Here is a 13,132-nt window from a genome sequence, read left to right as displayed (position 1 = left end):
ATGAAAAATAGCATAAAGGAAAAAAAAGTATTGTAGAGGATAAAAAATCAGTAACTATTTATTCTAGAACGAGAAGGGACAACACGATATAAAATCATTTTGTTTTGATATATTATTAAATGGGTAAAAAAGTACAAAGAAATTAATCCCTCGTAAAATTCCGACTTTCTAAGCTTGTACTATGCGAAATTACCTTCATTGATAATGTACTATGTACCATGTGAAATGACCTTCAATGATACCTTCAATATCATTGAAGTTGAATTATGCCGTTTTCGCAGCAAAATCAAAGCCTGCGGAAATAATATTGTAATATTTTGTTCGAAAGAGTCAACGGCATCCTGTTTGTTTTTAATCGGACACCATGAATAAATTTTAATTTATAGCATTTGTTGGACCTAGAGTCTGAAATTTTTCGAATGAATTACTACTTTGAATGTCGCAGTACTTTTACACATAACTCAAACTAGTTTTATTTACAGTTTTTGGCTCCCTTCACAGTTGGCTCCCTTCAGTCTGAGGATGGAGAGCCTGCTGGATATTGCTTTAACCAGCTCGTTATAGAGTTTGCTGACGGGGCAGATGTGCATATTTCTAGCTTTCAACTCGTGCGCTGGGTGGTAGGGCTTCTTGCAAGGTCTGCTGGGTGGTAGAGTTTCTTGCAAGGTCTGCTGGGTGGTAAGGGCTTCTTGCAAGGCCTGCTGGGTAATAGTGGTTTCTTGCAAGGTCTGCTGGGTGGTAGGGTTTCTTGCAAGGTCTGCTGGGTGGTAGGGCTTCTTGCAAGGTCTGCTGGGTGGTATAGGGTTTCTTGCAAGGTCTGCTGGGTGGTAGGGTTTCTTGCAAGGTCTGCTGGGTGGTAGGGTTTCTTGCAAGGTCTGCTGGGTGGTAGGGTTTCTTGCAAGGTCTGCTGGGTNGGCTGCTGACATGGTCTGTTGGGTGGTAGGGGTTTCTGGCAAGGTGCGTTGAGTGGTAATAAGGGCTTCTGACATGCTCTGTTGGGTGGTAGGGGCTTTTGGCAAGGTATGTTGAGTGGTAAGGGCTTCTGACATTGTCTCTTGGGTGGTAGGGGCTTCTGACAAGGTACGCTGGGTTTTAGGGTCTTCTATCCCACTGAGCTGAGTGGCAGGGGTATCTGGCAATGTCTTCTTGGTGCTAAAGACTTCAGGCTCACTGGGCTGAGTTGTAGGGGCATCTGGCAAGGTCTGCTGGTAGGTATGGTCTTCTTGCTCATTGAGCCGAGTGGTAGGGGATTCTGGCAGGACGTGTTGAGTGGTATGGGCTTCTGGTAAATTGTGGTGGTTGGTAGAGGCTTCTGACAAGATGTTTTGAGTGGTATGGGCTTCTGGTAAATTGTGCTGTATGGTAGAGGCTTCTGGCAAGATGTTTTGAGTGGTATGGGCTTCTGGTAAATTGTGCTGGATGGAAGAGGCTTCTAACAATATCTGCTGGGCGGTAAGTGCTTCTGTCAAGGGTTGCTGGGTGGTAGTGGTTTCTGGCTCTTTGAGCTGAGTGTTAGAGGTTTCTGACGAAGTCTGCTGAGCCGTGGGGGCTTCTGCCTCACTGGTCTCAGTAGAAGAAGCTTCTGGCTCGGTCATCTGGGTCGTAGAGGCTTCTGGCAAGGTCTGTTTAACTGTAGCGACTTTTTTCACGGTCTGTTGGGTTTTAGGATTTTCTCGTAAGTTTTGCTGGGCTGTGAGGGCTTCTGGCCAAATTTGTTGAGGTATGGAAGCTTCTGGCAAGGCTAGCTGGGTAGTAAGGGCTTCTGATTTAGTGTTTTACAATTGATATTTAATTTAATATTTATAATTTGATATTTCCAAATAACTCCAGATATGATTTTTTCTGCAAGGCCATCTGAAAAGCAGCAATTCCATCATCCCGCTAAAGTCTTCAGATTGGAAAGCCGCGCAGTATTTGTGTTTTTAATACCACTTCGTCACCGATTGGTTTGGATGAACCTCCACCATCGTTTATGAAAAAAAAGGAAAAAAAAGTATTGTAAAGGATAAAAAATCAGTAACTATTTATTATAGAACGAGAAGGAGCCAACACGATATAAAATCATTTTGTTTTGATATATTATTAAATGGGTAAAAAAGTACAAAGAAATTAATCCCTCGTAAAATTCCGACTTTCTAACTTGAACTATGTGAAATAAACTTCAGTATCACTGAAGTTAATTTATGACGTTTTCGCAGCAAAATCAAAGCTTGCGGAAATAATATTGTAATATTTTGTTCGAAAGAGTCAACGGCATCCTGTTTGTTTTTAATCGGACACCATGAATAAATTTTAATTTATAGCATTTGTCGGACCTAGAGTCTGAAATTTTTCGAATGAATCACTACTTTGAATGTCGCAGTACTTTTACACATGACTGAAACTAGTTTTATTTACAGTTTTTTTCACTTTAAACATCGTGGCTCCCTGCAGTCTGAGGATGGAGAGCCTGCTGGATGTTGCTTTAACCAGCTCGTTATAGAGTTTCCTGACGGGGCAGATGTACATATTTCTATCTTTCAACTCGTGCGCTGGGTAGTAGGGCTTCTTTCAAGGCCTGCTGGATGGTAGGGGCTTTTCGCAAGGTCTTCTGGGTAGTAGCGGCTTTTTGCAATGTCTGCTGGGTGGTAGGGGGCTTTTTGCCAAGTCTTCTGGGTAGTCAGGGCTTCTTGCAAGGTCTGCTGGTTAGTAGTTTTTTTCTTTCAAGGTTTGCTGCGTTTAAAGGGCTTCTTGCAATGTCTGTTGGGTTGTTGAGGGCTTTTACAAGGTCTGCTGGGTATTAAGGGCTTCTTGCAATGTCTGTTGGGTTTTGGGGGGTTTCTACAAGTTCTGCGTGGTGGTAGGGGCTTTTTTGCAAGGTCTGCTGATAGTACAGGTTTCTTGCAATATTTGCTGGGTGGTAGGGGATTTTTACAAGGTCTGCTGGGTGGTCGGGGCTTCCTGCAAGGTCTGCTGGGTTGTGGGGGCGTATTGCAAGGTCTGTGGGGTGGTAGGGGCTTCTGACAGGGTGTGTTGAGTGGTAAAGGCTTCTGACAAGGTCTGCTGGGTGGTAAAAGCCTCTGAAAAGTTGTGTTGAGTGGTAAGGTCTTCTGACAAGGTGAGTTGGTTGGTAGAGGCTTCTGGCAAAGTGTGTTGGGTGGTAAGGGCTTCTGACAAGGTATGTTGAGTGCTAAGGGCTTCTGCCATGGTCTGTTGGGTGGTAGGGATTTTTTGCAAGATATGTTGAGTGGTAAGGGCTTCTGACAAGGTCTGTTGGGTGGTAGAGGCTTCTCGCAAGGTGCGTTGAGTGGTAAGGGCTTCTGACATGGTCTGTTGAGTGGTAGGGGCTTTTGGCAAGGTATGTTGAGTGGTAAGGGCTTCTGACATGGTCTGTTGGGTAGTAGGGGCTTCTGACAAGGCGTGTTGAGTGGTAAGGGCCTCTNGAATGGAGTAAACCTCGATCAAGGTCTCTGCGCTGTACAAGCTCTTGGCTTTCAACTCAATTGCGATGGATTCGGGCACTGATGCAGAGAGCCCATCTTTAGGAGCCAACACGTACTGGTTCTCTGTGACAGGAAGGAGTTAATAATAGGTAGTTAGTATAATATTAGTCAAATTATAATAATAGGTACGTTATAAAATGAATTATATATTAATAATAATTAATACTATTTTGTGAGCATTGGGAATGTTACATGATCGAGATTAGTTATTGTTTTGTGGAAGAAATTTACATGCTCAATGTACAAGCCGTAAAAGCTGCTTTACCTGATAAATGCAGCAGAAATTTTACAGATTTCTGATAATTTTTTTCCATTTCAATCATTCACAGAGGTTGATAGTATTTGAAGAGAAAGTTTAATACATGAGACGATATAGTGACAGCGATCTTCTCGATAGAAAAAAAGAATATGTCTATTGATGGCGATGAATCTTGCACACTCAAGCTCCCATCTGACGAATGACAGCCGGTGTCTGTACAGTCATTACAGACTGACCGGTATTGAATAGCTGGTAATCTGTACAGTCATTACAGACTGACCGGTATTGAATAGCTGGTAATCTGTACAGTCATTACAGACTGACCGGTATGGAAGAGCTGACAGTCTGTACAGTCATTACAGACTGACCGGTATGGAAGAGCCGGTAGTCCGTACAGTCATTACAGACTGACCGGTACGGAAGTGCTGATAGGCTGCTCAGTCATTACAGACTGACTGGTACGGAAGAGCTGACAGTCTTTACAGTCATTACAGACTGACCGTTATGGAAGAGCTGATAGTCTGTACAGCCAATACAGACTGACCGGTATGGAAGAACTGACAGTCTGTACAGTCATTACAGACTGATCGTTATGGAAGAGCTGGTAGTATGTAGTCATTGCAGACTTACCGGTATGGAAGATCTGGTAGTCTGTACACGCCACGTAGACTCGGTAGCTCTTGTCTGTAGACCGGGCGCCAGACATCGCCCCGGGAGCTCCCGCTACATAGACCGGCGTCAGCCACGAGTTCCCGAAGACATCGCTCCCCAGCACTAAAAAGTTTATATTTCCATTAAAGTATTTTCGTGAAATTATCCAAAGAATCACGCGAACACTTTGAAAAAATTCTATGTCTATGTTTAAATTAAAGTTTTTCGTGAAATAATTTTTCTTTATCATACGCAAACCAACCGAAAAAATTTACCTGCTTCAATTGATTGATTGATTGATTGTATAAAATTGATTGATTATACAAAATTGATCCTCCTGGAATCATACAAACAATTCTACGCATTCCAAGAAAGAAACTTTTCACATGTTTCAATTTAAATTTTTTTCGAACCGATTCTCAATCAATTATATACGCAATCTGGAAGCTGGGGGCACGTATTTCAAGCCAAACGGGACTCAAAATTTTAGATTTCAAAATCCATCATGAATTTGTCCTGTGATACAAGATTAAATCGAGATTAGTGCAGCTAAAAGCAACTTTACATCGTGATATGCGTTTTGATTTTGTTAGACGTAATCAAATTTTAAAAAATGTTACATCACATTAACACTTCATATGCTGGTGTTTTTTCCTAACTTTTTCAAGAACCACGCGGGCTGCAATTTTAATGAACACTCATGCTATAGTTTCATAAATCTTCCAGTGATTGATTTCATGTAGACGTTTCAATGGTATACTGTTCAATTCTGACCTCCCTTCATGCGTCGTTCTTTTGTACGGCAATTTTCGAAGGCATTATTTGTGATCATTCAAGCAGTAATTTGTTATACCTTGTGTCGTTATACACTGTTAGAAAAATTTCCGTTAACGGTATTACCGGCGTTTCAGTGGCTGGTCGGCACATGAAAAGAAACACCGTGTCGCCGTTTTTATTCTAATTTTACACTAGAAATCCGTAAAACATCTGATAAAAACGGCGAAACAGTTTATTTTCACGGGGCGACCGGCCACTAGAACGCCAGTGGGACCGTTTTTTCACCGTTTTTTCTAACAGTGTACATGTTCATAAATTCATTAATGTTTCATCTTTCGGTTTTACTAGCATCTGCATTTGGAGAAAAAAAACTATTTACGCGGACCGGTCGAAACACGTCGCTTTCAAACCTGGTAACATGTGCTTTACTGCCGGTGAAATTTCTGAGAATAGTTATATTGTGATACATTTTCGGTGTCATATTTTTGCATTGTGATTGATTAAAATGGTAGTAATAGCTCAGGTAGGTACAATTGCCGTACTATCTTGTTACGTTTCTTGTCTTTGTTTTCAGAACCTTTTCGCTTAATTTTCACGACCGTTAATTCAGTGCGTGCTGGATTGTTTTTACCTATTTACTCATAATTACTTATATTTACCCATAATTACATAATTTTTCATTGGCGCCTTCATTATCAATATAATATTAAAAATATTGAAATCACTTTCCTGCTCGGTTAAAGTTCGGTTGGTCATTTTACTTCTGAAGTAAGAGCGTACAGATGTCATCGTTGTACGCTCTACCAATCTTTATGCCTACTAATTTTTTCAAAATAATTATGTATGATAAAAATTTATTAATCCATACTATTCTTGCGTAGCGAATATGACCACTTGAAAGTAAATTATCGTTTTGTTTTTTTTCTGTTCACACATGGTTAAAAGTCTGACGAATATACGGATCTCCAAATCAAATACTTGAATAAATTAAACAGATGCAAATTCTAATTTTGAACCCTTTTCAATTCCATGTAAAGTTTTGTCAGTGAAAGCCTGTTTCACTATTGCATGTCGCAAGTAAAATTCTTTCACTTTTGATGCCAACTTTCACCAGATTAAGCTTTTATCTTCTATAGTAATAAACTCTTGGAAACACAAGTATAAGAATACAAGAAAAATATACAAGTACCTCCAGAGGGACCATGCAGTCTGATGTACCCAGGCTGTGTGAAGGAGGTAGGTTTCGCTGTGTAACTTCCTGTATATTTCGTCGCGGCGACGCCGGTATCAGCTCTAGAAAATTCACTTGTTTTAATATTCCATAAGGAAATTATTTTATTTATTTCTGGTGTTGACAACAATAATCTAACTACTAATTGCAAGTAATGACTATTTTATCATTATTGACTACGTGGATTTCAATGGAGCCGCCTTCGTATAAATTTAATTCTAATTATGCTCATTTTTTGTGTTGTTTGTCAAGTTTCATGGCATTTTCGCTTAGTGCAGCGACTGCTTTAAATTCTGGACAAACTTTTGAGTTTAGCCAATATTGTCTTCGCCATATACGCAGTTTTCTATATCATGCCTAACAAAATATTCAATTTCAACCTTATATTAAGCTATAAATCCTAAAACAGGGATGACTAAATTTAAAGTAGGCTCTCTAATTCTCAAGAAGAAATCCCCGTCAATCTCGAATTATTCTACTAAACTTAAAACAAATTATTCAACTTTTTTTGCCGTACTTTCCATATGTCGTCATTTAAAGTTCGCTCCATTATTCACAGCAAAAAAATCTCCGTCATACTCGAATTAATCTACTAAACTCGAATTTATTAACTTTTTTGCCGTACTTACCGTATGTCATTTAAAGTTCGCTCCATTATTCACAGCAAAAAATCTCCGTCAATCTCGAATTAATCTACTAAACTCGAATTAATTAACTTTTTTTGCCGTACTTTCCGTATGTCATTTAAAGTTCGCTCCATTATTCACAGCAAAAAATCTCCGTCAATCTAGAATAAATCTACTAAACTTAAAACAAATTATTTATTTTTTTTGCCGTACTTGCCGTATGTCATTTAAAGTTCACTCCATTATTCACAGCAAAAAATCTCCGTCAATCTCGAATTAATCTACTAAACTCGAATTAATTAACTTTTTTGCCGTACTTACCGTATGTCATTTAAAGTTCGCTCCATTATTTAACTTTTTTGGCCGTACTTGCCCTAGGTCGTCATTTAAAGTTCGCTCCATTATTTAACTTTTTTGCCGTACTTGCCGTAGGTCGTCATTTAAAGTTCGCTCCATTATTTAACTTTTTTGCCGTACTTGCCGTAGGTCGTCATTTAAAGTTCGCTCCATTATTTAACTTTTATTGCCGTACTTGCCGTAGGTCGTCATTTAAAGTTCGCTCCATTATTTAACTTTTTTGTCGTACTTGCCGTAGTATGGAAGAGCTGGTAGTCTGTACACGCCACGTAGACTCGGTAGCTCTTGTCTGTAGACCGGGCGCCAGACATCGCCTCAGGAGCTCCAGCTACATAGACCGGCGTCAGCCACAAGTTCCCGAAGACATCGCTCCCCATCACTGAAAAGTTTATGTTTCTAGTAGAGCAATTTCGTGAAATAATTTTATTAATTATAAGCAATCTACCCAAAAAATTTCACCTGTTTCAAATGAAGTATTCGCGTGAAATTATATACCCAATTTTACGTATTCCAAAACAGCAATTTCCAATACCTTTCAATACAAATATTGCCAGATTAATTATCAACCAATTATACGTCATCAAGCAATTATAAGCGAATTGGAGGCTGGGGGCATATATTTCATGCTAAACGGGACTCAAAATTCGTGATTTACAAATTTATCCTGAATTTGTTCTGTGATACAAGATTAAATCGAGATTAGTGCAGAAAAAAGCAACTTTTTAACGTGAAATGCGTTTTGATTTTGTTGGACGGAATCAAATTTTTAAAAAAAATGTTACATCACATTAACACTTCAAATGCGGGTGTTTTTTCCTAATTTTTTTAAGAACCACGCGGGCTGCAATTTTAATGAACACTCATGCTATAGTTTCATAAATCTTCCAGTGATTGATTTTATGCAGACGTTTCAATGGTAGTTGGTGACCTCCCTTCATGCATCGTTCTTTTGCACGGCAATATCCGAAGACACTACTCGTGATCATTCAAACAGTAATTTGTTATACCTTGAGTCGTTATACAATGTTATAAAAATTACCGTTAACGGTATTACCGGCGTTTCAGTAGCCGGTCGGCACGTGAGAAGAAACACCGTGTCGTCGTTTTTATTCTAATTTAACACTAGAAATCCGTAAACCATCTGAAAAAAAACGGCGAAACAGTTTATTTTCACGGGGCGACCGGCCACTAGAACGCCAGTGGGACCGTTTTTTCACCGTTTTTTCTAACAGTGTACATGTTAAAAGTCTGACGAATATACGGATCTCCAAATCAAATACTTGAATAAATTAAACAGATGCAAATTCTAATTTTGAACCCTTTTCAATTCCATGTAAAGTTTTGTCAGTGAAAGCCTGTTTCACTATTGCATGTCGCAAGTAAAATTCTTTCACTTTTGATGCCAACTTTCACCAGATTAAGCTTTTATCTTCTATAGTAATAAACTCTTGGAAACACAAGTATAAGAATACAAGAAAAATATACAAGTACCTCCAGAGGGACCATGCAGTCTGATGTACCCAGGCTGTGTGAAGGAGGTAGGTTTCGCTGTGTAACTTCCTGTATATTTCGTCGCGGCGACGCCGGTATCAGCTCTAGAAAATTCACTTGTTTTAATATTCCATAAGGAAATTATTTTATTTATTTCTGGTGTTGACAACAATAATCTAACTACTAATTGCAAGTAATGACTATTTTATCATTATTGACTACGTGGATTTCAATGGCCTTCGTATAAATTTAATCAATGGCCTTCAATATTAGCTTTCAATATAATCAATATAATGGCTTTCAATATAATCAATGGCCTTCGTATAAATTTAATTCTAATTATGATCATTTTTGGTGTTGCTTGGCAAGTCTCATGGAAGCTTCACGTTGTGCAGTGACTGCTTAACAAATTCTTGGCATTCATATGAATGTAGCCTATATTGTCATTACTATATTCGCAGTTTTCTATATCATGCTTAACAAAATATTCAATTTCAATCTTATATTAATCTAGAAATCTTAAAACATGAATGACCAAATTTAAAGTAGGCTCTATAATTCTCAACAAGAAATCCCAGTCAAACTCGAATTAATCTACTAAACTTAAAACAAATTATTCAACTTTTTTGGCCGTACTTTCCGTAAGTCGTCATTTAAAGTTCACTCCATTATTCACAGCAAAAAATCTCCGTCAATCTCGAATAAATCTACTTAACTCGAATTGATTGATTGAATTTTTTTTGCCGTACTTACCGTATGTCATTTAAAGTTCGCTCCATTATTCACAGCAAAAAATCTCCGTCAATCTAGAATAAATCTACTAAACTTAAAACAATTAATTAACTTTTATTGCCGTACTTGCCGTAGGTCGTCATTTAAAGTTCGCTCCATTATTTAACTTTTTTGCCGTACTTGCCGTAGGTCGTCATTTAAAGGTCGCTCCATTAATCAACTTTTTTGCCGTACTTGCCGTAGGTCGTCATTTAAAGTTCGCTCCATTAATCAACTTTTTTGCCGTACTTGCCGTAGGTCGTCAGCTCGAAGTTGTGATCGTCGACGAAGGAGAGCTGCGTGCACCGCTGAGCGTCGTCCTGCGACAAGACGATCACCCAGTCTTTCTTCGTCTTCAGCTGTAATAAATTTATTTGTTTATCATAGTTTATCTTTTGTTAAAGTATTTATTAAGTGTCAGTAATGATCGTCTACAGCTGGAATAAATTTATTTATTTATCATAGTTTATCTGTTGTTAAAGTATTTATTAAAGGTCAGTAATGATATTCGTACCTATAAAATGTGGTAACCAGATTTACCGTTAGTTGGAGGATGGTAAACACTATATTTTTCGATTCATTTGATATCGTCTAAAGGAATTTTCATGGTCTCAAAATTTTATCTTAGCACTCGCATCGAACCTGACCTCATTAACCCTGTCATCTACCCACCTCATTAACCCTGTCATCTACTCACCTCATTAACCCTGTCATCTACTCACCTCATTAACCCTGTCATCTACCCACCTCATTAACCCTGTCATCTACTCACCTCATTAACCCTGTCATCTACCCACCTCAATAAACCCTGTCATCTACCCACCTCATTAACCCTATCATCTACTCACCTCATTAACCCGATCATCTACCCACCTCATTAACCCTGTCATCTATTCACCTCATTAACCCTGTCATCTACTCTACTCATTAACCCTGTCATCTACCCACCTCATTAACCCTATCATCTACCCACCTCATTAACCCTGTCATCTACTCACCTCATTAACCCTNGCAGGAATAAATAGTGATATTAGTACGCAGTGGCACTGAATTTTGAAGTACAAATAAATAAAGACTAAAATTATCGAAGCGCTTTTCCTCAACACAAAGCGGCAATTCTATGATTTTGTTAGTAATTCTTATCCGAAAAGTTGTACTACATTTGGCAAAGTATGGAGAAGAAGTGTGATCACAACCTTGCCTTGGAAAGCATTCAAGTGAATTTATTAGATTGAGTCTTAAGCCTGTTGAACCTGTCTTAAATTTTTTTTTAGGCGATCTAGGAACAACAAAATCTAACCGTGTTCAACTGTAGCGGTGGCACTTCAAGACAGTTAAAACTAGAAAAACTTAGAGAAGTACGGTAACAAGTTTCTGCTACATATTTTGATCTTAAATTATATAAACTCTTTGGAAATAATCATCGAGTTTGTTAGAAATGTCGATCTTTTTTCTTCTCGTGACTAAATTTTGGTCAACACAAAAGCCAAACAATCTTTTGGACGTGTTAAGGTTTTTTCACAAGTCAGTTTAAGAAAAACTGAAGTACTTTTATTCAGCTTCCGTTTTAACAACAATCTCTTGGACTTGTTAAGGTTGGTTTAATTTTTTTCACACGTTGATTGAGAAAAAATGAAGAACCTGCACACAGCCTACGTTTTAATTTACATCTATGAACCACGTAAACAATATAACTTCGCCTGAAGTGTGCATACTCCACACAATGAATCGCAATATTATTTGTCTGACTTGCTGACTATGACCAACTAACCTGCTATCTGTGACAAACTATGACCAACTAACCTGCTACCTCTGACCAACTAAACCAACTAACCTGCTACCTCTGACCAACTAGACCAACTAACCTGCTACCTCTGACAAAGTATGACCAACTAACCTGCTACCTCTGACAAACTATGACCAACTAACCTGCTACCTCTGACAAACCATGACCAACTAACCTGCTACCTCTGACAAACTATGACCAACTAACCTGCTGCCTGTGACAAACTAACCTGCTACCTGTGACAAACTATGACCAACTAACCTGCTACCTGTAACAAACTATGACCTGTGACAAACTGTGACCAACTAACCTTCCACCTCTGACAAACTATGACCTGTGATAAACTGTGACCAGCTAACCTTCCACCTCTGACCAACTATGACCAACTAACCTGCCACCTCTGACAAATTATGACCAACTAACCTGCTACCTGTGACAAACTGTGACCAACTAACCTGCTGCCTGTGACAAACTGTGACCAGCTATCCTTCCCCTTCTGGTTCAACTGCTGGAATGCCGAGCAGGTTTCCGGCGGCAGAGCAATAGCTCGTCGTATGATTGCAGGTGACTTGTAAAAAAACGTGTTCTTCGAAATGCAGCTCATATGGAGGCTTTTTTTTTTTGTCCAGAAAATTCCCCTCCTTTATAGTAGCGTTCATTAAAGCTGTCTTTAGTCGTTCTGCACGTGACCCTAATGTTAAATGTGTTTCTTTAAATAAATTCAAATTGAATTACTTAAACTTCTAAAAATTGAAAACCCTAATGTTAAATGTGTTTACTTTAATTTAACTTACTTTTTAAATGTTACTAAATTCAACTTAAATTACTAAAGATTGAAATGTAAGACTAATAAAAAATATTCATTCGCGTTTAGTTGCCAGAACATGAATGATTCATTTACAACTGATCATTAAATACAAGTGAAAAAAAGTTTGAGCAGCAGTATAAAGTTGTTTTATTGTTCAACAATTCACGTTTATCAACTCAGTGCGATGTAAATTTTGTTCAATCACTGTTCTGTAGCTTATATCAAAGAGCGTCGATGTACATATCTCACGTTCTCATTATTTCATCCATTTATGTTCATCAATGTCTACTTTTTTACTACAACTGAACGATTTTATGGGCGCTGCCTCCACGGGACATTACCACATAAGAAGCTTGCACACAAATCAGGGATCAGATTTTGAACGCAAAAAATTGTTGAAAATTTATACGTTCGACGATTGCTCGAAGCTACTGCAAGAGTACTTATTTTGGAGCAGGTGTACCTACTTTTGTACAGGTGTATCTTTATACTTTAGAGCAGATTTACTTACTTAGGAGCAGATGTACTTACTTAGGAGAAGGTGTACTTACTCCTGTACAGGTGTATCTGTATACTTTGGAATAGATGTACTTACTTTAGAGTAGATTTACTTACTTAGGAGCAGGTGCACTTGCTCTTGTACATGTGTATCTTTATACTTTGGAGTAGATGTACTTACTTTAGTACAGGTTTATCTGTATACTTTGTTGCATGTGTACAATCTCGTCTTCAGGTCTCCTCCATCGCTCGCAACTGGTCGCAAAAGATATGGAATATAATCAGTCTATGTGAACTTACTCCACTGACATTGTAATTTTCAAATCGTTAAAATACTTTATATCTGCTGGAATTTATTTACCTTTTATAATTAATCCAATTAATTTTTCTGATTA

General features: G+C 38.3%; 1 protein-coding gene and 1 long non-coding RNA gene across 2 annotated transcripts; both read right to left on the bottom strand.

Annotated features, from left to right (window-relative positions):
- Window positions 1–2,910: 2,910 nt before the first annotated feature.
- LOC108675781 (variable charge X-linked protein 3B-like) lies at window positions 2,911–3,366 on the bottom strand. Its single transcript, XM_018163808.1, has one exon. It carries the CDS (start codon window positions 3,364–3,366, stop codon window positions 2,911–2,913), a length of 456 nt encoding a protein of 151 aa, XP_018019297.1.
- An 87-nt stretch (window positions 3,367–3,453) lies between these two features.
- Window positions 3,454–6,435, bottom strand: LOC108675782. Its single transcript, XR_001931135.2, has 3 exons — window positions 6,359–6,435; window positions 4,372–4,515; window positions 3,454–3,545 (listed from the first exon to the last, which is right to left on the bottom strand). It is a non-coding gene; the product is annotated as an uncharacterized LOC108675782 (long non-coding RNA).
- Between the last annotated feature and the right edge of the window lie 6,697 nt (window positions 6,436–13,132).

The sequence above is a fragment of the Hyalella azteca genome, unplaced genomic scaffold (assembly GCF_000764305.2).
Source record: "Hyalella azteca isolate HAZT.00-mixed unplaced genomic scaffold, Hazt_2.0.2 contig3508, whole genome shotgun sequence".
NCBI lineage: Eukaryota > Metazoa > Arthropoda > Malacostraca > Amphipoda > Hyalellidae > Hyalella > Hyalella azteca.
This window is presented reverse-complemented; position numbering and strand designations above follow the sequence as displayed.

What these genes read in the sequence shown, in the direction of transcription:
- LOC108675781 (XM_018163808.1), bottom strand. Translation starts at nt 3,366, where the DNA reads ATGTCAGAAGCCCTTACCACTCAACATACCTTGCCAAAAGCCCCTACC.